The 26,235-nt window shown below is 45.9% G+C and overlaps 1 protein-coding gene across 1 annotated transcript in view; it reads left to right on the top strand.

Moving 5' to 3' along the window:
* Positions 1 to 26,235, top strand: part of MAPKBP1 (mitogen-activated protein kinase binding protein 1) — a 132,112-nt gene that overhangs the window by 64,274 nt on the left and 41,603 nt on the right. Inside the window, exons 4-9 of the mRNA XM_026651296.2 lie at positions 15,441 to 15,503; positions 16,293 to 16,350; positions 19,708 to 19,878; positions 23,162 to 23,299; positions 24,176 to 24,358; positions 25,651 to 25,811. Coding sequence (XP_026507081.1) covers positions 15,441 to 15,503; positions 16,293 to 16,350; positions 19,708 to 19,878; positions 23,162 to 23,299; positions 24,176 to 24,358; positions 25,651 to 25,811 — 774 coding nt within the window. The remainder of the gene's footprint in view (positions 1 to 15,440; positions 15,504 to 16,292; positions 16,351 to 19,707; positions 19,879 to 23,161; positions 23,300 to 24,175; positions 24,359 to 25,650; positions 25,812 to 26,235) is intronic.

Here is a 26,235-nt window from a genome sequence, read left to right as displayed (position 1 = left end):
AAGTTTTATTGTTTGATATTTTCCCTTCACCTCTGGGCAGGAGGGTGTGTGTGTTTTTATGTGCACGTGTATGTGTAGGCTCATTGCCCTGTGTCCTCTGGAATTATGCAGCCACACAGATTTACATAAACCCGAATATGGAATTATGTGGCACTCTTAACATTTCACTGTCTCCGTGTCTGCTTTGTGTGGTTCAACAGTTCCACAGGGCAGGTGGCTATTTGAGAGTTATGTGCTGCTGGATTCTGGGGGAGCAGGCAGTGCTTTCGGAGGTGGGGTATTTTGCAAGCAGTATGGGGTGGTTGCTCCAAGCTCCACCAGGGAAGCATTTTATTCTGCAGGTGGAGGTCTGCAGGAGATGGGGGGGCTAGGACCGGGAGAAAGAACAGCAGTGGGACTTCTAAAGGGAGAAGAGGGGGTTTGAGGTGGGTGCCCTGGTGGAGGCATTCAGATTGAAGTGATTAGGCAGCTAAGAGCCATTAGAATTAAAACCAGGTGGTTTTCCATGTTGAAAACTTTGTGTGTATAAAGTTTTCAGCTTGGTGTGAATTGTAATGACTCTCAGCTGCTAAATTGGCTTAAATTTCAGTGTCTTCCCCAAGCTCCTTTCTCTTTCTCTCTCTGCCCTCTGGTCCCCACCTCTCCTAATCCATATCCCACACAGCCCCAACCTGGTACAGACCTCTGCCTTCTGGAGAAGGTGCCTACCTATCTTGGAGCTCTGCTAGAAAGGCAATTTCCAGTACAAGTCTCCCCCTCACTAGTCTCATGTCAAATGGGTACAATGGACCATACAGGAGACAGGCCCTTGCAACTGTCTAGACTTGATTTCTTTCCTGCATCTGTTTTGTGAAAAATGTGGAATCTGAGTCTGTTTTCCTAAATGTTTTTTTGGTGCTTATGTATGTCCCAGGGCCAGGCGGTAACCCAGCTCTGGCCCTGGTCTTCAGGTCTGGGGAGGCTACCTCTGCTATCTGAGATTCTTCACTGGCTGTCTATCCTGTCTGACTTTGAAACTTCAATGGTGGATGGGGAACATGGCCTCTGTCTCCACTTCATCCTCTTAGGGGTTTTCACAGCTAGGCAGTTTAAAAGTGTTATTTCATATGTATGACACCTAATCCAGGCAAACTCAGTGCCTAAAGCTATGGTTATAAACAGCACCCCACTCCTCCCTTTGGGTATTGTTGGCATCTCAAACTACTCCTTGGGTGATTGCTATGAAAGGGCTAGTCTACACTGGCAATGCTAAAGTGCTGCCGCGGAAGCGCTTTAACATGCCTTGTGTGGTCGCGGAAAGCCAGGAGTCTGAAAAAAATGAAAGATGCCTGGGTGTTCCTGTAAAGTTCAGTCAGGTTGAGAGCTACACTTCCCATGGAGAGGACCATCAAAATTACTATTGCCCCCATTGCTGGAGTGTTTAAAATCTGTACATATGTAAATAACTAGCTATAGATAAAGACCTAGAAGATGGTGTTCAAGAATATGTAGCATAGTTCCTGGGTTTTGTAGGACCAATAAACCTTCCCTTTGTGCACTGCAAATGGTTTCCACTGGCAGTTCTTAGCAGTCCCTAATGAAATGCATCCATCAGAGGCTCTCTCTAAGTACATGCAGCTACGCATCTGACCTCTGGGCCACAACCAGCAGGTAATGGATATTCAGATGTGAGAGAGTCTCCCTTCCAGCCCTATAATAAACAAATGCTGTCGTGGTAACAGAGCTGGAAGACAATGATGCCAAATGGTTGTGAGAGTTTGGGCTTGTCTACATTGGCAATTAACAGCGCTGTAACTTTCTCGCTCAGGGGTGTGAAAAAACACACCCCTGGCGCAGCAAGTTTCAGCGCTGTAAAGCGCCAGTGTAAACAGTGCCCCAGCACTGGGAGCTATGCCCCTCATTGAGGTGTGTTTTTTTTTTTTTTTTTTTTAAGAGCGCTGGGAGACGCCGCGACCACACAAGGCATGTTAAAGCACATGTTTATATCTATGAGTGGAGGCACTGATGGCAATAGAAGTTTTACTGAATTAAGAACTACAAGATTTGACCCTCCAACTTTCTTTCAAGAGGAAGAGCTGCCCAGAGCTCCTGTACCTGTTTATTTTCCTTACCTGACTGCAGTGACCCTGATATACCTCAGAAGTCTCAATTTTTTCCCCAACTTTAAAATGTGGAATTTTCTTGGTGTTTGGTTTTAAATATTCTCCTGTGAGAACTGCAACTCAATCACTGTAGTGTTGTGTCTAAGAGCCTTCTGGAAAGTGACTAGCCTTTAAATAGAAGTAAAAGCAGTGTTGCCAACTGTCATGAGTCTCATGATAGTTATTGTTTTCATTAAAGCCCCAGCTCCTGGAGTCAAGTGGATATGTAATGATTTCAGCCTTCATTCTTAATGAAGTTTCTAGCCCAGCGGTAAGCAACCTATGGCACACGTTCCAAAGTCAGAATGCAAGCTGATTTTCAGTGGCACTCACACTGCCCGGGTCCTGGCCACCTGTCCAGGGGGCTCTGCATTTTAATTTAATTTTAAATGAAGCTTCTTAAACATTTTAAAAACCTTATTTACTTTACATACAACAATAGTTTAGTTATATATTATAGATTTATAGAAAGAGCCCTTCTAAAAACGTTAAAATGTATGACTGGCACACGAAACCTTAAATTAGAGTGAATAAATGAAGACCCGGCACACCACTTCTGAAAGGTTGCCGACCCCTGTTCTAGCCTTTGTGGCTGTGGACAAAGCTTCAAAATGTGACCCCAGTGCACCCTAAAGGCTCAAAAAGCATAAGGCAAATAAAAAGAACACCAGATCTATTATTTTTACACAATCTCATGATTTTAAAGCCAATCTCGTGATTTTTGGTGAGACTGATCCATGATTTTTGAACATTTGGAATTGGCAATACTGTGAAAGTGACCTGAAAGTGTCAATTTCACTCCTATTTAAGGTCAGTGTCTAGTCTATTTGTAGTGAGGTAACACCCCTGGAATCCCAGGCAGGTGCAGTATAAACCGACAGGGGGATGTTTCCCAAGTTAAATGATCTATTCCAAGCTTGGTGAACTGCAAAAAGTGAGAGAAAGTAATCTAGATTTTTCTACAATTGTTTCAATTCTTGTATTCAAGAGTTAGTAATAAAGTAAGAATATACATTAAAATTTTAAACCTAACCAGTGTCCCTTAAGTGACTTGACATAAGATGTGAGAACATGTTAGTATTAGAGCTGAGTCGGTCTAATATTTATTTAATTCTCTTTTTTTAAAAATATAGGAATTAGATACAGTGCTCCTATCAGCTAATTTCTAAGTTATTATCTGGAAGAAAACCCCCCCACTAGTTTTCAGGTGCCTAAGTAGCCCCTGGAATCATGGTTAAAGTTGCCCTCCCCCTCTGAAATGGCACCCCTGCCCATTGGTGAAATGTTCCTTGCTCCGCCAGACCACAGGATGGCACTCTGCTGACTCTCCCCAGTTTAGGTGGGGCGAATGGAATAGAAATTGTTCCCTTTTCCCTCATCCACTGGGCGATTTGAGCCAGAATAAAGGCACCATGCTATCCCTTCCCTTGGTTTTGGGCCCTTCTTTTCACCTATGCCCCCAAATCTCCACCTTTTCTGAAGGTAACCTTGTCTCAGAGGGCTTGGCTGTATTTTTTTCTGAGTCCCGTGTGTTATCTCTAAAACAACCCCTCCTCCCTCCCAACCACCCACTTCCCCAGGGATTCCTGTTTTACAGGCTAAACTTCCAGATCCTTAATTTAATCACCAACCCTTTCTTATCTTAATCACCCTGCCTCTGTTTGTAAACAAAATACTGGGGCACATCTCTGCAGAACTTACATTTCACTTACTATGTCTACACCGGGGTTCTCAACCTTTTTCTTTCTGAAGCCCCTCCCCAACATGCTATTAAAAACTCCACCGCCCACCTGTGCCACAACAGCTGTTTTTCTGCATATAAAAGCCAGGGCCAACATTTGGGGGTAGCAAGCAGGGCAATTGCCTGGAGCCCACACCACAGGGGGCCTCGTGAAGCTAAGCTGCTCAGGCTTCACCTTCAGGCCCGGGTGGCAGGGCTCAGGGTGGCTGGGCTTTGGCTTTTTGCCCTGAGCCCCAGTGAGTCTAATGCCAGCCCTGTTTGACGGACTCCCTGAAACCTGCTCGTGGCCCCCCAGGGGTCCTCGGACCCCTGGTTGAGAACTGCCGGTCTGTACTATGCAGCGTTTAGTGACATGGCTGTGTCGCCACAGCTGTGCCGCTAAAAGGCGCGCAGTGTAGCCGCTGTTTGTCGGCTCTCCTGCCAACAAAAATTTCCACCCCCAACGAGTGGCGTTAGTGTTGTCGGCAGGAGAGAGCTTCTACTGACAAAGCGCTGTTCACACTGGCACTTGTCTGCAAAACTTTTGTCTTTTGGGAGGGGGGGTGTTTTTTTAACACCTCTGAAAGACAAACGTTTTGTTGTTTAGTTGCCAGTGTAGACAATGCCTAATACTGTGCTGTAGTCAAGAGCTCCACCTGGGAGCTTGCACACCTCCTGTATGAAACTTGGGGGTGGGAGGGTGTCCTGCTTCCCCCCTCAAATGGTGCCCCTGCCAGTGTGGGTGAAGAGAGAGAGCGAAACCATGTAGAATCCGCCCCTTCCTCCATTACCCCCGTACTGGAAACATCTGAACTCACAGGGAGGGGGGATGAGCTAGACAGATTCTGCAGAGGCAGGGAGGGTGGAAAGAGGAGAGACAGCCCTTAGCTTTGCAGGGATTATCCTGGCAAGGCCTGTAAATCAGCTCTGCTCTGTCTTCCCCTGGAACTAGTTTTATAGAGTGTGCTTTTTTCTTTCCTTCCAGCTTTCCTTTTACCATAGAGACTGGAAGCGCTGCTGAGAGAAGCTCTTTGTAGTGGTAGGGCTGGTGAGAGAAGGGTGGTGTACATGTGTGGGCATTGCTGAGGAGGGTCCCTGCAAGGCTGGAGGGGCAGTCATCTGAGGTGCCTAGAGGAGAAGGGAAGGGGGTTCCCGGGGCTGCTTCTAAAAAGAAAGTGTTTTATGTACGTTTAAAAAGTCATGTCACCCAATGGGGCACATCTCCTGTATTCGGTCATGCATTGCCTGGTTACAATGTTGGGGAATGATGGGATGGTGGGCTTGCCACCTTCAGTTGGATGTATATTGTGGCCATACATAGTGAAGTTCTGATTGCAACCCTTCTGCCTGGTGGACCCAAGTTGCTTGGGACAAGAATGGCTGGTATGGGTGGACTCTCCCTTTCCAAGTAGGAATGGTGGAACTTTCATTATGCTTGGTCATAAGGAGTAGTCTGCAGACCAGTTGACTGCAGCAAGAGTGGATGGTGCTACTCTGTGGTCACACGGCTCTTCCCTGAGCATTCTCAAAGGGAGTTGTGGGGCAATTGTCCCTCTTCCCCAATGGCATTCTTATGTGGAGTTCCACAGCTTTCCATCTTGGTTTCTCCTCCTGCCAACGTGTCGAAGGCGCTGTCAGGAGAGTTAGTGAGGAGAGTTCGAGCTTTGGTGCTGTCAATGTGCTGAAGACTCCCAGCTCTAGATCTCTACCTCACCTGCCTTAGTCCAGTGTCTGAGGGAGATTGGGGCATGGATGGGAGGTAGCTGCCTGAAGCTCAGTCCAGACAAGGCTGAGATGATGCTGGTAGATTGAGAAGCAACCAGAAGATATGGCAAAGATGGAGCAGGGCCTGCTCTTTGATGTTCTCTGGCTCTTTGTCCTGCACATTTTGGCATGCCATCCATGCTTTTAAAACAGGGTGGATCAGATTTAAATCAAATTGATTTAAATCACTAGTCAGGAAGACACGATTTAATCATGGATTTCTACATAAAAGTGCATTCTTGTTGGTTGTTATAACCTTAATACATATTCTTCACAACTCAGAGATAGATGTAGGTTTCATTTTTAGAAGGTACACACTATACATTTTTAAACAGTGATTTATTTTGAAAACTTTTCAGATTAGTTTTACAGCTATATCAGAAAATGAATGATTGTTTGGTTATTTCATTTACCGAAGGTAATTGAAGCAGATATTTATGAAGTCACTGGGAGATGAACTATCTCCAATTCAACAAGTTAATCATTAATATTTGTAGGATTTTCTTGCCATGCTGTATTAGGAGGAGAACATCACCAGACAGACATTTAAATTGTTTTATTTAACTAAAACAACAACGTTATTTATTCTGGATTTTTTTTCTTCAACAGCAAACATATAATATTTTAACAAAATAAGTATATGTTCCTCGCTTCTCCAATTTATCTCCAGACTTCTTCTCCTTGTCCAGGTCTATTCTGCCCCCAACAACCTTCTATTCATTGAACTTTTTAAAACTTTGCACTTTTAGAGAGAGGTAAGGGATTGACTCTGTGTACACAAATTTGCAGAAGGACAATAGAGTTGAGATCTGTTATTTCTCACCTCTGTATATTATTTATTTATTTAAAAACATTTTTGTTGTTAACAAGCATGTTACCTCTGGAGACACAAATCCACAGTTTGAGAACTGCAAAACTAAGCATCTCTGATGGTATCTTCTAGACTGAGCACTGAGTCCCATTGGGTAGATAGAAAGATTAACCTAAATAATCTATACAGAAGCCCCTGGAATCCCCATAAAATTGGGTCCCTAATCCATGAACTATTGGAACTCATTTACAAAACTTTTCTTAAACATTACATGAATATATTGTCTCATACTATTGAATTAGAATTTATAATCCCTATTCCATGATGAGATATCTTTGAGCTATAATGTATCTTAATTAAAACTATCTTTTAGAAAGTTTTTTTCCTCAAAAAGCATTTTATCAAAAAAATCCAAATTAAATTAAAAAAATCAAAAAAAATTTTTTAATCATTGATTTTTATCCCCCCTGTTTTAAAACAATAAATTCCCACTGGGAGCCTTACTGCCCTAGGTCACACAGTGCTCATGCTTAATAACATGTAATCTCCAATTTATGAGTTTAGCAACTTTTAAAAGACAATCCCTTTGTTTTGTGCTGGGCTTCTTACTTAGCTGTCATTTCCTGCTAATCTATTTTGGTCTCTCTGAAGTGTGCAGCATGAATCTAACTGTAGCCCTTCTGTGGCTGCAACCATCCTGGTGGTATTCTCCAGCAAATCTCCCTGGCCGTGGTATGATGCAGTGAGCTCCAGGGCTCATGGTGCTCATGCTGTGACACTCATGTCTTAATCTCTCCATAGATCTGCCCTTCCCCTCCAAATCCATTTCATTGACATAGATGAATAGGTATTTCACATGTGATGTGCATGCACATCCTCCCCACTGACACGTCCCATCACAGCTAACCCCCCGCACAGCATTGGCCGTGAATTAAAGAAACTTGTTGGCAGGGAATGTTGCCACATGGAAAATTATCACCAGCTTTTACTGACACCATCTTAATCTGATCAAGATTCCCCTGACAACTAGCACTGGGTGAAAAGGTTTGGTTCTCATCAAGGCTTGGGGATGTGTTTTGTGAATTAGGAAATTATTCTACTTTGTTGGGGTAAGGGAAGATGGGCATGACTGGAAGAGCAGTGAATGAGCAAGAAGTCATGGAAGTGACCAGTGAGAAGTTGATGGGGCCACTTGTTCTCTTCATTTACTCTTGCAGGAATGTGCGAGGGCCCAAGGGGGTTAATATTCAGAAAGAGGAGCCAGGATGAGCCAGGGTTTGAATGGTGTCCGAATGGAGCTTGCTTTCTTCTCTGCCACCTCAGTTTACGGCCCAGATTGAGAGGGACTGGGGAGGAACTTGTCCCATGAACTTTGCCTCTAGTCATCTGTCCTGTGAGATAAAGCAAGGCAGAGTTGATTAATAGCTTTGGAAAGAAACTCCATAATTGTCTTTTAATCTTTTCATACCCCCTAGGGAGGGTGGGAGTGGGCAGGGAGAGAGGAAGAAAACAGACTTCTTACAAAATCTGCTTTTTATTAGCTTACTGGGGAAGGGGGGGAGAGTTGGGGGAAGGGGCAGCAGAGACTAGAGTGATGGGTCAGGGGAACAGAGGTGAGGATAATGAGAGGGAAAGTGAAATACCGAGGGAGACAGGGATTTGGGAAGAAGAACAAGAAGTGGGACTGGTACGAGCAGAGGAAGAAGAAAGTGTGTGTGTGTGTGTGTGTGTATGTGTGGGGGGGGGGAGTGCTGGTGACTTAGTGAGTCAGATGCTGTGTGTAAATGTGATATTGACGTCTGATTCCTTTCCATTCCACTCCTAAATTTAGCCTAGGGAAACTGCCTCCTTGTTTTTTCCCTTTGCCAGAGGTGCTTGCTTCTTCTCTGTAGGTTTCCTGCTAACCCTCCTTGCACTGATCCCCAGCACACATGGCGCGTGCACAGTGCTAAGGGGCCTGTCTGCCACATGCTGCCGGAAAACTCTCCAAAGTGTCTCCCACTTACACACCCGCTACTCCAAAGTGGCTCCTTGCCATCCCTGCTGGAGAAAGTTCAACTTCTCTGCAAGAGCCTTGGAGGAGGGTCTGATGGTAACCAGGGGCGGCTCCAGGCACCAGCGCAGTAAGCGCATGCCTGGGGTGGCAAGCCGCGGGGGGTGGCCTGCCGGTCGCTGTGGGGGTGGCAGTCAGGAGGCCTTCGGCGGCATGCCTGCGGGAGGTCCACCAGTCCCGCGGTTTTGGCAGCAATTCGGTGGCAGGTACGCCGAAGCTGCGGGACCGGCATTTCACCCGCAGAAACGCCGCTGAATCTGCGTGACCGCGTGCCGCCTGTAGGCATGCCGCTGAAGGCCACCTGACTGCCGTGCTTGGGGTGGCAAAAAACATAGAGCCGCCCCTGATGGTAACACAGATGTATTGCCTCCCCCTTGCATCAAGAACCAATTACTGCTCTGCACGTGGGCTCCTTTGGAATAAAACAAGGCACCTACATAACGCCTTTTGTCTGACGATCTCCAAGTGCTGCACAAAGAAACACTAGATCCATCAGAGATTCCAAAGCCAACTTCTGATTTCTTTTTTTTTTAAAGCCACAGTTCATGATTACATGTTGCCACTAGGATGGTGTAATGCAGGGTTGAGGGTATGGCACAGTACCCCTAGAAATAAAATCTTTACAAGAGCATGTTGTTGCCAATAGCTTCAGTATGCAAAGGACCTAGATACTAGATTGGCTAGGACATCACTTAGGCAGCAATAATCCTGTCACTCAGCAGTGAATAGTTTCATAAATGTCTTTGACAGCAAAACAGGGTTCAGACTGGGAGGAAAATATGACGTAGTTAATCTATGTCTCTGCCCACAATCCCAGAGTGGCTGGATACTTCTGCTAAAATGATCAGCAGTGAACTAGTTAATAATGTTGACCTTTTAAACTCTCATCAGACACCAGAGTAAGTACTCTATTGCATGGAAACAGTGCAAGCCTCTTTCAGAACTATTGTTTGTTTGGTCTGTATTTGTAAGCTCTCATTGGGACATACCTAGAAAGTTTTCTTCAGAAATATATTGGTTGAGATTTTTTTTTTTTTTTTTTTATTTCAAGGCTTAATTTCTTTAGAAACTGATGAGGGCACTAGAAAAAGTGGTGGTTTGATGTACTTGGCCCAACTGAATTGGGCTCCAAGTGTGAAAATATCAGCACTATTTTTTCCACCCTCTGGTAACAAAACACTGAACAAACAGAATCTTACAAAAACTAAACGTGCAGAAGGCTAGATGGATGCTTTTCTGTATTTAATAATAAAAACAATGTTCATATAAAGCTTGTTGTGAACTGTTGATAGAGTAAAATTCACTAGGGCAAACTTGAATGATATATCTCCGGATTCATGATGCCCATGTAGTCTTGTATGGGTTAGAAACAAGATAGTGCACTAGGTGGACCAGTGATTTGTCCCAGTATAGCAATTTCTATTTTCCTATATTGACTTGAGCAATATATTTTACTAATACATTGCACAATCCCACAGTACTTTCTAGGCTCTCCCACAAACCCTGCTTTGGGAAGCTGTTTCAGACACTGTTGAACATGGACCTCAGCAAAACTGTAATGTAATGCACTGCACTCCAAGGGTTGGCAGGACTGCAGTGTGGACGCAGACTGAACTGGGTGGCAGAAACTAGGATGGTAAATGGGGCCACAGTGAACAGTTAAACTTTGCTAGCACAATTTATTCTTTTAACTGTAACTTTTACCCTTTGAAATGATGCAGCAATCTAGCACAGAGAGGGCTAGAAAAGTTCCCAAGGTCACAGAGATTCAGAATGAGAGCCAGATTAGAATTCAGGAGTTCCTGGCTCCCGGTCTTGTGTTTGTAGCATGCGTCATATAATTAACTTTAGTTTATTTGCATACTGCAATCCTATTGGTTAAAACAACCTAAAAGTTGGGTGGAGTCTTTATAAAACTAGAACAGTATGACAAGACCGCCATGAAATGTAACTTCTGTGAAATTCAGCCCTCTGGCAGTGTAGCAACAGGATATGTCTTGTTCCTTGTTAACTGGCAGTGGTGTTTTTGGATGGGTGTGGCACGTGTTCATATATTTTCATGGATTACATTTAAGAGTTATTTTTTAAAAATCTGCTTGTGACTGGTTGTCAGGTGTTACACCCTTGTGTAAAGGTCAGGAACTATTTGGCTGACTCCCCCTGGCAGGCTGGCATGGTGGTGGGACTCATTAGCCTTAGCACAGGAGTTTGAGACTCTTTGATGAGGGAAAAGAGCTAGAAGGAGTGACAGGAAGTCCCTGCAGAGAGAAGCCCTGGGAATAGCCAACCCTGGAGGTGTAAGGCCTAAGTTTGTTTGTTTGTAAGTAACTGTGGGTTCAGTTGCTTAAGTTAAGAATACCAGCAAAACCCAGGATCCTCCCCCATTTGCTGAGCTATTCTAGGAAATGCTTTATTTATGGATTTGCCTGCTTGGTTTGAAGACCATTGCGTCTTCTTGCATGTCTTTAATTTTTAGATGGTTTCTTCGAGAAAGAGCACAAAGGGTTGGTCGACACTGGTAACGTACATCGGCATAGCTGCGTCTCTCAGGGACGCACCACTGACAGACATAGCTTTGCCGACCTAACCCAGGGTGTAGAAAGTGCTATCTTCCGTCCACCTAGGTACCGCCTCTCAGGGAGGTGGAATACCTGTGCAAATGGGAGAACCCCTCCTGTTGGCATATAGGTAGTGTCTACGCTGAAGCACTACAGCCGCTGTAGTGATTGAAGTCCTGTTTTCATGCAAATGTCCCTAGTCATAAAACACAAAGGAACTTAATATTAAAAAACCCGCGGCACAGAAATGATTCTACCTGGATATCGCATCTACCCTCAATTCTCCATACCGTTTTCTGAAGATTTAATGGACCAAAATTCTCCTGGGTATAATTCTTCTGAGTTGCACGAGGGACGACTTTGGTCCATTAAGCCTACCTTGCTTCATATAGTGGGATTTCTCTTTGTTTTTTCTGATTGCCTGGAAGCTGAGGATTACACAGATTTTTCCCATCTGCTAATGTACTATTTCATAGCTCATGATTTGAGGGGCTTAACCTCCCCTGAATTGTTAATGGGTCACAGACCACCTGCCTCTTTACATGAAGCCTGCAGAAATAAAATAGAGTAGATCAGACCTGAAACTGGAGTGACTGGTCATGCTAAATTAGATCCTTCTGTGCTTTTTACTCTTAACTAAACCTCTTAAAAACACTTTCACTGCTGGATGAGCAGGTTACCTGTACCATTGGAACTGCCCCACTAACATACCGGTAAATGTTGTTGAATGCCTGTATGTTCAGCACAGCAGATGTATTTTACCTGGGCATAGCTAGAACATTTAGCAGGCACACAGCCTACCTTTGGGGAAAACATTGGGTGGAAACTCGTGCTAGTTCTAATGAAGGAAGGTGATTTTTGTAAGCTGGTGAATTGGAGGTTAAAACTTCAGTGCCCTATGGTGGTGTCTGCTATGAGGCAGTGATGTTAACTGAGTGCGACAGCATCAGTCAGCAGTATTGGGCCTGAGGTGTTGGAGTGTCTGCGCCTCTCTATGGTGTCTATTCCGTTTCATAACTCGTATTGCTGCTGGCGGGCAACCCTGTCAGACCAAGTGAGAGGCAACGGCATGGGTCGGACAAGAGTTTGTTACGACACGCCAGTGCCTGGAGAAATGTTGTGGCTGCAGGCTTTTCCAGTTGGCTCCGAGCTCATGGCAGGAGATTCCTTACCGCTGCTGAGGTAACTGAAAAGAGAACAGATTGGAGGACACCCCTGTAAAGTTCTTCTTGCGTGAGCCCAATGGTGTGACAGTGAGGCTCGATTAGTTCTGTTTAAAAGCTCATATGTGAGAACTTCTGCCTTTTCTATTGGATGAGGCTTTTGGTGGCATTTGTAGAGTGTAGGCTTCATAATGAAACAGCAATATCTCTTCAGTATTTGGTACCGTGCTCCCTACTCCAATTTGTAGGCCTTATCTACCCCAGGGATTTCCCCCAGTGACAGACATGGATGGCTGGTCATGCGCTGGTGCAAACCCCTGTTATAGGCAGGATATAAGCTGTGATTTGCACTAGTGTAGTCAGCTCTGTCTGAAGGCCTTGTCTACACCAGGGATTTTCTGAACCTGAGAGTCATGTATTGCCCAACATCCTAATGGAACAGCAGTGGAGGGGGGAGCTATAGGATGTGGCACAGCTAACTAGCAACACTGCAAAAGTGGTGAAGCTTTGGAGGTGTTCCCTGCATGTTTGTGGGGAGGGGGACTCTCTTCATGCTGTGATGCATCCTCAGATACTGGAGAGGAGCCACGGTCATACCTAGCGACTGTAGAGGATGCCAACTTTCCCCAACCGTTTCCCTCTTCTACAGCTGCCATCGCTTGTGCTTTTGCCAAGAGACAGTAGGAGCGATGTATTTCCGTGTCAGAAGTCAATGTCACTCCTCTCTCTAAGACAAAGGATGTCACAAGTGCTGTTTTGTCCATCTCCAGCAAGTCCCTATAGCCCTTGAACTGGGTCCCCCTCATGTTGCAGCCCTATGTGAGGGGTATTCATATGGGGAAGAGAGAAATGCAGTTATCAGGGGCTGCCCTGCTGAGTCTGAGTTCTTCGAATCATAGAATCATAGAAGATTAGGGTTGGAAGAGACCTCAGGAGGTCATCTAGTCCAACCCCCTGCTCAAATCATGACCAACCCCAACTAAATCATCCCAGCCAGGGCTTTGTCAAGCCGGGCCTTAAAAACCTCTGAGGATTGAGATTCCACCACCTCCCTAGGTAACCCATTCTAGTGCTTCACCATCCTTCTAGTGAAATAGTTTTTTCCTAATATCCAACCTAGACCTCCCCCACTGCAACTTGAGATCATTACTCCTTGTTATGTCATCTGCCACCACTGAGAACAGCCTAGTGGTGGCAGATGACATCCTCTTTGGAACCCCCCTTCAGGTAGTTGAAGGCTGCTATCAAATGCCCCCTCACTCTTCTCTTCTGCAGACTAAATAAGCCTAGTTCCCTCAAACTCTCCTTGTAAGACATGTGCCCCAGCCCCCTAATTATTTTGAAGGCATTGATTGTACAGTTCCATGCAAGGAGTGAATTTGCTCACCAGTTGGGAGGGAGGATCATCTTGTGGCGGAGAACTGTCGTCTTTCCTGGGCAGCGGCACGTCTTTCACTTCTGAGACCCTGAGTTTTCACAGGGTTGGTTCCTTTGCCCCTATGTTATGTGATGGGGCCCTGGCAGAGATGCGTTCTCTTCTGCCCTGTGTCGAAAATGATCCATAGGGTTTTCACTGATGGAGGGTGGGGAAGGGGAGAGAATGTATTCTGGATCATACCCAGACTTGTGTGGCAGCAGAGTCATCGCGGCATGCTAAGAGTGAGACTCCTGGCTTTGTCAGTAATTTTGGGGGAATCTCCCCTTTCCTGCGCCTCCAAAATGGTGGACCTTAAGCTTGTCGTGGAGGTGATTATATTGATTACCATAGGGAGAAGGTCACAGCTGTTTGGTTCTAGCAGGGTTGGGCAAACTACGGCCCGGGGGCCACATCCGGTCCTTCAGATGTTTTAATCTGGCCCTCATGGGAGCGGGGTCCGGGGCTTGCCCCGCTCTGCGCATGCTGTGGTTCCGCGCGGCTCTCAGAAGCAGCAGCATGTCCCCCCTCTGGTTCCTATCAGGGATCCATGGCCAATGGGAGCTGCAGAGGCGACACCTGCGGACGGATCAGCGTGCCGAGCCGCCTGGCTGCACCTCTGCATAGGAGCAGGAGGGAGGGACATGCCACTGCTTCTGGGAGCAGTTTGAGGTAAGCGCACCCTGGAGCCTGTACCCCTGATCCTCTCCCACACCCCAACCCCCTACCCCAGTCCTGATCCCCCTCCTGCCCTCCGAACCCCTTGATCCCAGCCCGGAGCATTCTCCTGAACCCCCAACCCCTCATCCCCAGCACCACCTCAGAGTCTGTATCCCCAGTCAGAGCCCTCACACCCAAACCCACTGCCCCACCCCTCCTACACCCTGAACTCCTCGTTTCTGGCCCCACCCCAGAGCCCCCACACACAGCCGGAGCCCTCCCCCCCTCCCGCACCCCAACCCCCAATTTCGTGAGCATTCATGGCCTGCCATACAATTTTCATACCCAGATGTGGCCCTTGGGCCAAAAAGTTTGCCCACCCCGGTTTCTAGAGTTCCTCCTCTGGCTGATTTCTGGACAGCCCCAGAGGAAGCTATTTATTTTTTCATTGGTCTCCAAAGCGAATGGGCTCTTGCACTGTGCCTCTTGTTTTCTGACTGGCTAATGACCTCTTGGCCCAAACGGAGGCCTTTTCTGTCCTGTCTGTGCTACAGGCAAGAGCCATACCACACAAAAGATAATTCCTGTCTGGGTCCATACTGAGCTAGTCCCAGTCATTGTCCTGACATTCAGGGCCTGGCTGAAGGTGCAGGGGTAAGGGAAGGGCAGAATCTGAACTGTTAATGGCAGTGCTTGGCAGGATACCGTTGATGGAAAGCTATACTGAAAGTCACTGGAGAGGAGATGCCCAGCTCTTTTCTCTGAGAGCTACCCCTCTTTCCTGGCTCCCTACCTTCCCACTCGGGTCTAGACATCCTGTTTTGGTGCCCAGAATGTAGGGTCATTCTTACGTCTGGGGAGAAAGGACGGAATCATCGGGCTGTCACACAGACTTTCCTGACTCACCTTTCTTTCTGTCTAGCTTGTGAGTGGTAAGAGATTCAGGGCTCTCAGCCCCTGGAAAGGTGATTATTTATGGCACTCCATGGGGGAGTGATTTGTGATTATCCCCCAACCTCCCTTTGCGTTTTCCAGCTAGCTGGGTAGGGGTGGACAGATGTGCCAGGCTGTCGTTTATTCTTCTGCCAAGGACAAGGGGATAAAGCATGTTATGATACCCACAGGCTGTTCTGTCAACTTCTTTTTGTTCTTCTAGGTGTGTCGTCGTGCTCTTCAACCCTAGGAAAAATAAGCAACACCATATTCTAAACAGCTCCAGGTGAGCGAAACTCAGAGATACACAGACAACTGCCTCGTATTACTTGGGAGGTGAATTTGGAGTCCTCTTTCTGGCTCTAGCAAACTATAAGAGTTGCTGGGGATAACGGTGCCCAGAGCTAGTGAGTCCTAAACTCACTGGTGTGGGACTAGTGGCTGTGGGGAGAAGTTGCCTGCTAATTTAACCCTAGCTCCTCCTTAACATGAGTTACTGTGGGGAAAGTTGTAGCAATGATAGCTAGGGAAAAGCTCATAAATACTACATTCCCATGTGGAACTGCTGTAAGGAATGACATGGAGGATGTTTTACTTGAACTCCGTGGGACTTGCATTATTCTTTCCCTGAGGTTGTAGCCTTGGTTTAGAGCAGGACTGACTGACACCTGGTCCTCTAGTTGGCAGGCAGGGGCCAGAGGACCATAAGCCCATAGCTGTGAAACCCTTTCTTTGCCTCAGACACACTGCAAGGGGTTTAGGCTACAGGGAATCCACGTGTTCAACCTGTGAGGAAACAAAACCATTGTCAAGTTATTACATGTGTTGTGGGCCTCTTTCCAGTCACATCCTCCCCCTCCCCCACCCGCGCCTTCGGGTGACCAGATAGCAAGTGTGAAAAATTGGGATGGGGCAGGGGGTAGTAGGGTCCTATATAAGACAAATCCCCTAATATTGGGACTGTCTCGATAATATCAGGACATCTGCTCATCCTCTCCATTCTCCAGTCATGACAGACTGAACTGAAACCAGATACCAGGCACCACCTCACAGTGTCCTCTTGTCTATGTTTTAGGAAGACGATTACAGCTCTTGCTTTCTCCCCTGATGGAAAGTACCTGGTTACTGGAGAGGTAAGTGCTGAAAATTGTTTAAAACAGGTACATGTCTGCAGGCCATCCCACTGCAGACCGGGAAGAAGTGTGGCTGCTGTAGAACGGGAAATGGGCAATGTGTGTGGGGGGAGAAACTTGAGTTTCATTAAATCCTGTATCCTTTTTGACAGGGTTTTGGCCCATAGGATATCCAAAGAGAGACCCTAACTGTGCCTCTGCACTTAAATGGGGAAATGTGGTTTTTGCTCTCTCCCACTGATTCATCTTCACATCAGCCAGCCTCGTTACTGGTTGTCTCCTTAAGCTCATATTGAAAGGGTTTTCCAAACGTTCTGTCTGCCCAGATCGAGGCAGGTGAATCTCCTGGGACAGACTCCTTTTGCCAATGGCAGCGTGGAGATTAGCTGAAGATATTGGGCGCTGCTCTACCTGTTAACATAGGGGAAGGAGCGATGGATGGGGACTGGAAGTTTCTAGTGGCTGGATTGAGTTTAGGGTTGCATCCCTTAGGATTTCAGGGAGTGAGCCAAGACCGTAACAATATAGCGGAGAGTGAAAAGTGCCTGTGGAATGGAGCTTCCAGAGTAGTGATAAAGGGGCCAGTGCCCGTGGGTTTGGCAGTGCATGCTTCATTACTGGCGACATGCTTTCTCCTTTCAAAGGTGCTTAAAGGGAGAACAAGGCTGGCTGTATTGTGGGGTCTGTGCTGCCTTAGAAGTGCAAGGTGCATACTGTACATGTAATGAATTTGAGGTTGTTAGATGCTAGAAACACACAAAAATGTCTCCCTGTCCCCTTTTGGTCATGCTCAGCTTGCTGTCATGTGTCTCTAATGACTACTTGTCATCCAACTCCAGTATGTTGTAACTTACTGGTGAATGTGTGTGTCACCAGTCTCTCTCTGTGCCCAGTACTTGGAGGATATGAGTAGAAGTTGGCAAAAAAAAAAAATTCGGCGAACAGTTTATTTGCTGAAAAATGCAGGGTCAGGTCAAATTCAGCTAATAGTTTCAGACCAAAAAAGAGGGGAAAATTCTGAAAAAGTCAAAACGTTTTGATTCTTTGCTACAAAATGACATTTCATTTTGAAATGTACCTAATTTAATTAAAATTATACCACAAAAGGGTGAAACGCCCTATTACAAAATGTTTCATTTCAGGTCGAATTACACAGTTTGACTTGAAATGATTCCTTCCCCCCGCCCCTGAAAATTTTTGAGGGTTTTTGTTGGTTTGGTTTGATTTGCCTTGGTTTAGCCATCAAACTGAAAAATCAATTATTTACCCAGCTCTAAATACAAGTCTGTTGCACCCGCAGCTAGAGCCCTCTGGCCCAAGCTGTAGTAGCTCATACTTTAAGCTTTGCATGTCCCTGGTTCAATCCCCAGTGTGTTGACCAAGCTGGTGAAGTTAGCTTGTTAGTTAGGCTGTGACAGGCTTCTCCCTTTAAGCATCAGGCACAGAGGAGGACCTGTAAGAGACACTTACCAGTGGGTTATACCTACAGAGCAGAGCTGGCTGAAAATTATCCTTATGGGTTTGTTTTTAGACCAAAATAATTTTTGTTTTGGTTGAAGTTTCATTTTTCAACGAAAAATTTCAAAATGAAAATTCAGATTTGTTTTGGAAAGTTTTTTATTTTTATTTTGGTGGGGAAAACACCACTTTCACTCCTCCCCTCCCCCACCATTGAGGGGTGGAACAGCAGAATAAAAACTTTAGTGGTTATTTTCCCACTGACACAACACACAACTTTTTGATTAGAAACTTTTTGCTGAAAAACTACAATAGAACTGGAAAATTTAGAATGAAATGGCAAATTTTCATTTCATTTGAGTTGTTTTGCAGCATATAATTTACCTTTTTTGACCAGCTCTACAGCCATTTCTGTGGGTCCTCTCAAAAGCATTAATTTTGAGTGTTCATCTTGTCATGTAGTGCCCCCTGCTGATGGCAGCACTTAGTCTTTCCTTAGTACTGCTCCTGAAGTTCTGCAGTTAGTATAGACTGGTAATAGCTGACTAAAGAGTGATCAGCTTGTGAAGTCTGAATCTTGCAGGCTGAGTGTACCAGTTCTGCTTAGTGACATTAAATTGGTGCATGGCTGGATTTTCTTCAGTGAGAGCACGGAGGCTGACCCTCATCCCTCCATATGTATTAGCTCTGGTCTGAGTATCAAATGCTGAGGAGATGGTGGCTTTCCATATAGGAATAAATTGCTCATCCCATGGGAGTTGATAGACCTCACTGGTGGTAGCATCTATTCAATTATTTAAAGTGTATTCAATTTGTTAAAGTCTCCAGGGGCTGAAGATTTAGAGGTTGGTTTCTTAACTAGTGTAAGTGCTTTGCAGAGTAGCTCTATTGACTTTTGTACCATCTTGACTGTAACCTTGAGGACAGAACTCTGTCAGTCGGGGTGAAAGCTGAGCTGAGTAAATTAAAATCTGACCGCTGTGCTTTTCCAGGCCAATCACATTCTAGATAAAGCTGCAAAGCAAGACAATTAAATGTCTTGCATTCCGTGTTTCTGAGGTTTTGATTTTCAATCAACCATGCCACCCCTTCAGGTGAGCAAGTGACTTGCTTTACCCTGACTGGAAAAGACACCATTTTGCCTTGTTCCCATGGAGATCTTATCTTGCAGGCTACTTTTTGACAGGCTTCAATGTGAAATCTTGAGGAAGCTGTTGAGTAGGGTTTCCCTGTTAATCATATACTTGGCAAGGATTTCTGCCGGTCTTGTAAAATAAAGGGTACTTTTAAATAACTAAATAAATGATTTTTCAGGGAGACTTAGTGCTGGCAAAAGGTGCTGCATTGACATCCGTAGAGACTGTTTTTATCCACAGAACAAGTGCAGCAAGAAGGGGAGTGCATTTCACCCCAGATACTGCCCTATCTATGTGCCTCAAATGTAACATGGAGTGACTACCTTTGGAATGAGAAGATTGCTAATTTCCTGTGGTCCTCCCCAAAGAAATTGCCAATGAGTGTGACAGTGTCCGTTTTTGTGTTATGAACACCTGGCCATTGGGACCTGTACTGAGACCTCTAAAGGTCACCATGTGTTACTGGTTTCCATTACAGAGAATAGAGATGTGTGCAAAATGGTGCTCCACTTTCTTGTTTTTTTGGGGTTTTTTATTATTATCCCTTTCAGTTGTCTGCTGAAATCAGCAAATTCATTAAACTTCTGACTTCCGCTGCAAAGGCCCATAGAATGCCTACGGGTTGAGCTGTGATCTAGTCCTGGATTGACTTCCAAGTTGTGTGTGCTTGGAAAAATGTGTGGGGATGTTGCATATCTGAATCCATCGCAACTAGCCTTATGAGTTATGTTCACTGCTCTCTGTCTCCGAATCACCCCTTCAGAGTGGGCACATGCCAGCCGTTCGGGTGTGGGACGTGGCTGAACGGACCCAGGTGGCTGAGCTCCAAGAACACAAGTATGGCGTGGCCTGTGTGGCATTCTCCCCCAGCTCCAAGTACATTGTCTCAGTGGGGTACCAGCACGACATGATTGTCAACGTGTGGTCATGGAAGGTAAGTGTGCAAGAAGATCAGCTTAATGGTAGGAAAAGCCATGTTGTGCAAGGCCAAAGATGGTCTGGGGATAAATCTGGTTATAGCTCTTTCATTCTCTGCCCCTTTTGACATTCATACAATCAAACAAGTTAGAGATGGATGGAGATTGGATCCTCAAGGAGCCAGTGCAAGATTGTTCTCGACAATATGTGACATCTTCCTGGCCAGTCAGAAGGCTATTAGGCTTTGTCATACTCTTTGTGTTTTTTCCAGAGGACTGTTGGAAACTGATTCAAACTAAGATTGTGGCGTGGGGAGTAGGAACTCTCACAAACCAGGAATCTGTTTTACTTTGGTTGTGGGATCCATGTTACAGACGCTGGAGAACACTTTGCTTTTGTTGTGTTTGAGATGGAAACATCATAAACCGAGGCAAGGAGGGGGGACTAGATACTCACCTAAAAAGTACCGTGAGTGCGGTTGTATGGAGGTGATCAATTATGACTGTGACAATGGCCATAATAGTACTTGAGGTGCAATGTTATGTTGGAATAAAGGCCGTGCTTTAAAGCACTGTGTGAATTTACAGCATTATATAAATATTTGATGATGACCATGATAAACATGTATCTGCTAGGGGGACCTCCGTGTTAGTAATAGAACTAGACAATCACATTCTCACAAGTTTGAGTCAGCTTCCTGTACCTCTGCAGGTAACCAGTCCTCTCTGGGAGCCATCTTAATTTTTTTTTATATCCATATCTGTTGATCTCATTTTATGCAGCTGTAGGTCAATGTTCCCTTGAAATATTGTTAACCATTCCATCACCTTTCTCATTCTACAGATCAGATTCTGTCTTTTCATGATCATCTCCTATATCAGACTCCAAAGAGAGACGGCTGAACTTGAATTAATATGCAAATTAGATACAATTAACTTAGGTTTGAACAGAGACTGGGAATGGTTGGGTCATTACACTAATTGAATCTATTTCCCCATGTTAAAATATCCTCACACCTTCTATGGGTCATCTCGATTATCACTTCAAAGGTTTTTTTCCCCTCTCTCCTGCTGATGATAGCTCATCTCAATTGATTGGCCTCTTACAGTTGGTATGGCTACTCCCACCTTTTCATGTTCTCTGTATGTATAAATATCTTCTTTCTGTGTGTTCCATTCTATGCATCTGATGAAGTGGGCTGTAGCCCACGAAAGCTTATGCTCAAATAAATTTGTTAGTCTCTAAGCTGCCACAAGTACTCTTGTTCTTTTTGTGGATACAGACTAACACGGCTGCTACTCTGAAATATATCAGCTAGTGTTTTTGTCCTGCTTCTAATCTTGTAGACAAGTAACTTAACATTAAAACATTGGTGTCCTTGTGGTCATTGAAAATCCAGTGTTCAGTCTTCAAGCTCTTCTCAATGAGGCACACAAAAATAATGATTTGAAGATGGATGTAATGTAGAGTAAGGCTGGGATTTAATGCTGTACCTCGACAATCAAGATTTTTATGGTTTCTGCTCTCCTACTATTATTTATGTTACAGTAGTGCCTAGAGCTTTCCCCCTGACAGCAAGGTCCCATCGTGCCAGGCGCTGTACATTAGAGTTAGTGCCTGCAACAAAGAGCTTACAGTCTAAATGGACAAGACAGACAGGGCAGGAGAAGGGAAGTATTGTTATCCCCATTTTACAGATGGGGAACTGACGCACTGAGAGATTTTTCATAGATTTATAGTTTAAGGCCTGAAGGGACCACTAGATCATCTAGTCTGACCTGTCTATCACAGGCCATTAAATTTCCACTGTTACCTTTGTATTGAGCCCAATGACTTGTTTGACTAAAGCCTAACTTGTGTTTGACTAAAGTGTATCTTCAGAACCCTTGCCCAAAGTCACAGGGGAAATCAGTGGCGGAATCAGGAACTGATCCCTGATCTCACAAGTCCCAGTGCAGTGCCTTAACCATAAGACGATCATTCCTCAGGCACAGGGTCATAGGAACGGCTGCTGTGATATCCCTGTCTTCCAGTCTGGGAGACTGACCCAGATGTTTGGTCAAGCTGCAGCAACCGAGTGTTGTCTGAGGTGCTCCCTAGTTTCCAAATGGGGAAAGGCCACAGCAGCCACCCTGATGGTGAGGACAGGGAGGGCTCCAGGTGCATTTGCTGTTTGTGGGGAAGCTGTGCAAGAGGCCCTGGAGTCTGGGCCAAAGAATGCTGCTTTGCTGCTGGTGGCAGAGTCTAGCCTTCTCCACTCCCCTACCCCTCTGACAGTGCTCTGCTGCTGATAGGGTGACCAGACAGCAAGTGTGAAAAATTGGGACGGGGGTGGGAGGTAATAGGAACCTATATAAGAAAAAGTCCCCAAAATCGGGACTGTCCCTATAAAATCGGGACATCTGGTCACCCTAGCTGCTGACCTCCAACAAGCCCTCTGGAATGAGACAGCTTCTGAGCCGAATGAGACAGCTTCTGAGCTGAGGGCGGGCTAGTTTTGGAGGAAGGAAGGGGGAAATGGGGCTCATGACTTTCTGAGGGAGGAATGAGAAATTGAAATGTTGATCAGAATGAGTGTCTGGTTGACCACTGAGTAGTGCAGGAAATAGATCAAGAATTTAAACCCATGAGGGAGAGGGGAGAGAGGCAAGATCTTTGAATCCACTCTCTGCCACTAATCCCTGGAAATACTATTCCTGCACCCCCTCTTCCCTCGGTTATTTGATGTGCATGAAGGGGAAAATCACCTCAGGTGTAGCTGCTCTGTTTCTTTTCCCTAGGGCTGGACAGAAGCAGCATGTTCACCTCTCCTCTTGCCCTATGACTTCTCTTCCACTCCCCAGGTGGAGAGATTTATGGTATTTCCCTGTGGAAAATACCTACTGCCCATCCCGAGCAGTGCCCCCCCTTGCTGCCCTGGGGCTAAAAAAACTCCAGCCAGTATTGGCCTGCATGTGCTTTCATTGTTTAGAAAGGGAAGTATGTTTTGTTCTGAGTGCCCTGTGATTATGAAATAGCCAAGGTGCAGATGACCATGTTGCTGTAGGCACTAGTGACCCGAGAACCATTATGTGGCTGAGACAATGTAGTAGCAGGACTGAATGTAAAAGTGTGATGTCCAAACTGCCAGAGCGCCATAAGTAGTGGAAGGTTTGGCAGATGGTTCATCCTCCCAGCCTGTGTTCAGACAGACTTTGAATCTGTGCCTACTGTACATGACACCTGGAGCTGAAATGAGCCTTCTTATACACAGACTATTGAGCAAGACACCTGAGCTATTGAAACAATTGTCTTTCCAGAAAAACATCGTGGTGGCGGCCAACAAGGTGTCCAGCAAAGTGACAGCAGTGTCATTTTCAGAGGACTGCAGTTACTTCGTCACAGCTGGCAACCGCCACATCAAGTTCTGGTACCTGGATGACAGCAAAACCTCCAAGGTGAGAGCTGGGGACAGGAGACATATAAAGAAGCAGCAGTGAGCGGGGGGCCTTTGTGGCTTCTATTATGGCATAAGCTAGTTCCACAGCCTGTGGGGAACAGGAGCTTCCCGTTCAGAATTGATCTTTGATTTCCTGTGTGAAGCGGCTTTAGTCTTTTGACTGGCTCTCAAGATGTAACCTCCACTGTGCCATTATCCAGTGCCTGTTGTGTCTGGCACCCAAACCCAGGTTTCCTGTATGCCAGTGCAGGTGGTTCATGGATTCTGTGCATGGCAGCCAAATCAGGTTCTGTTGTACCCTGGCATTGGTGCTATTCAACAGCATGTCCATTTCTTCATGGCAATGGTTCTTCGTATATGTGGCTGCCATCTCTGGGCCCCTCACACTGCAGGGACTTGGGGCTCTTTGATTTGGATGTGTGTGACTTGAGATATCGAGGGGCATGTTTCAAAATTTCATGTAGTGGCTTCTATTGCTGCTGTTGGGAGGCCAAATCCCCATGTGCTAGTTTGCCTGTCTGTATTGCAAAGGTGCATCCACTCAAGGATAGCCTTTCACATTTCACACCATGGATCTTCCATTGACGCTGATATGTCAGTGCAAGTCAGATCTGTTTTGATCATCAGGGAAGACCAGGCATCACTATCCCCCAGGGTTCTTCCTGTGATTGGCTAACTGACCTGTGTCAGCCAATGGCAGACACATAAGTAGCTCTGTCTCATTGATTTGCTGCTGTTGATGGTTCTGCTACATTTTACAAGCAGTGGAGTTGCAGCAAGTGACCCCATCACAGCCTGTCTCTTTAGATCGCTCATAACTCTCTCTACTCCAGTGTGGAGTTCTCTTTCTCTAACAGGTTATTTTTTTTGGTAGGTGAATGCCACAGTCCCCTTGCTAGGGCGCTCCGGTTTGCTGGGGGAGCTGAGAAACAACTTCTTCACGGATGTGGCCTGCGGAAGGGGTAAAAAAGCAGACAGCACTTTCTGCATCACCTCCTCTGGCCTCCTCTGTGAATTCAATGAAAAGAGGCTGCTCGACAAGTGGGTGGAGCTGAGGGTGAGTTCCAGGTCTTCTCTCCATGTACATCAATGCCCACTGACCTGGGGGGAGGAAGGGGTGGGGACATCTTGAGGCCACAAGCTGCTGCCAGCAGTGAGAGCTCCTGGCATGTGAAGAGAGCTGGAGACTTCTGCTTCTTTATGATTTTTAATGTTTTCCATTAAAGCATGGCACAAAGCAGTGGTGTGTGCTAGGGAAACCAGAGCCTGGGGGTAGAAATGGAGTCTTTTGCTTAAAGGCCAGTTGGGAAAGGGATTTTATGTAGGAGATCCTCTAATTCCTAAAAAGCTTCTGCCCTCAAGGTTCAACATTGTGATGTGTCCTTGTGGCTGTGGGAAGGCTGGATGTGGCTTCCTTTGGGAACCCATACATGTCACTCCTGAGTTGTCCAGGAGAGGGGATGGGGTAGCAGCAGAGTGTGGGAGGCACTCCATCCCCTCAGGGGTGGCGCAAGCTGCTTCTCCAGTGCCCCCTGCCCTCCTAGAAGCAAAAGTCTCTGCCAGAGTCTCAAGTTCAGCTCTCCTCCTCGGGGTAGTGTATTGTGCTGCTGCAAGACCACCAGCCTGGCCTGTTGGCAAAGATTTTAATATTCAATTAAAGGGAGAAAACCCAAACTGTAAAGCAAAATGGATCCAGGGTATTCACACCAGGGCAAAATCTTTCCATGCTTCCCCAAGTGAAACGTGTCTTTTCTTCTTTCCTTTCTGCTCTAAAAATCTGCCTTTTTCACTCCTGCTCAGAACACAGACAGCTTCACAGTAAGTTAGAATGAAGTGTTTGCCTTGACCTCACCCCATTTCTCCATCATTTTCTGCCATTTGTACAAATCTCAGCAGTGAGCAGAACAATTCCATTTCTCCCACCTTGGCCCCCTCTGTACCAGGAAGCATGCTTATGCACTTGTATGGGGCTTGTTGCAGTGTCCCAATCATGATGCTGAACATCTCCCCTCAAGGATACAAGGTAATCAATGTTCAGGGCCAGATCCCCAGCTGGTGTAGATCCACGTAGCTCCCCTGAAATCTATCGAGCTGCATGAATTTGCACCAGTGAGTGGAACGGGCCCTCGGCGCTGTTTCCTGACTCTGACTGAGCGGACCCTACAGCAGACCTTGGCTTGGATGCTCCTCAGAAAGGAAATCCAGATTTCAGGCTTTTCCTTAAACTGTGTGGCTTCATTTCACTCCACTTCACTTCTTTCTGATCTTGAGTGCTTCGTGCTCTGTCGTTTACATGGCAGTTCGGAGAGAGAGACCCACTCGTCTTGGTTGATTTTGTGTCCTTCTCAGACTACTGTGGCGAACTGCATCTCTGTGAACCATGACTACATCTTCTGTGGCTGCGCTGATGGCACGGTGCGGATTTTTAACCCTTTGAACCTTCACTTCGTCACTACGTTGCCGAAGCCGCACTTCTTGGGAATGGACGTTGCCAGCGTCACTGAAGCCAGGTACTATAGGAAGGGTGGTAGGAGACTGGAGAAGCTTGGATGGGCAGAGCAGGTGCAGTAACAATGTGTGATTTGTGATCCTGCCCTTGCCTTGCACCCTAGGGTTCTTCCTCCAGCAAACTTTCCTCTTTACTATAAAGCGGCATTGATAAGAGATACGTAGGCTTTCATGGGATGTTTTGCTTTCCACCTATGTCCTTGGGCACTCAAATCTCCTGCCTGTCCCTCTAGTCTTTCTTCCCTCTGTCTTGTGCGTTCTGTTTTCTCCTGTCCCCGTTGCTCCCCCATCTCCCTCCTGCTGTAAAACTGGCTAAAAGGAGTATCACTTTTTGAAGTGCAGATGTTGGCCTTTGAGCAGACCCTTCCTAAGTAAATTATTTTATGCATGATTATCACTCAGTCTGTGGAGGCTGAAATTGGAGAG

The sequence above is a fragment of the Terrapene carolina genome, unplaced genomic scaffold, assembly GCF_002925995.2.
Source record: "Terrapene carolina triunguis isolate 2854851 unplaced genomic scaffold, T_m_triunguis-2.0 Scaffold96, whole genome shotgun sequence".
NCBI lineage: Eukaryota > Metazoa > Chordata > Testudines > Emydidae > Terrapene > Terrapene triunguis.
This window is presented reverse-complemented; position numbering and strand designations above follow the sequence as displayed.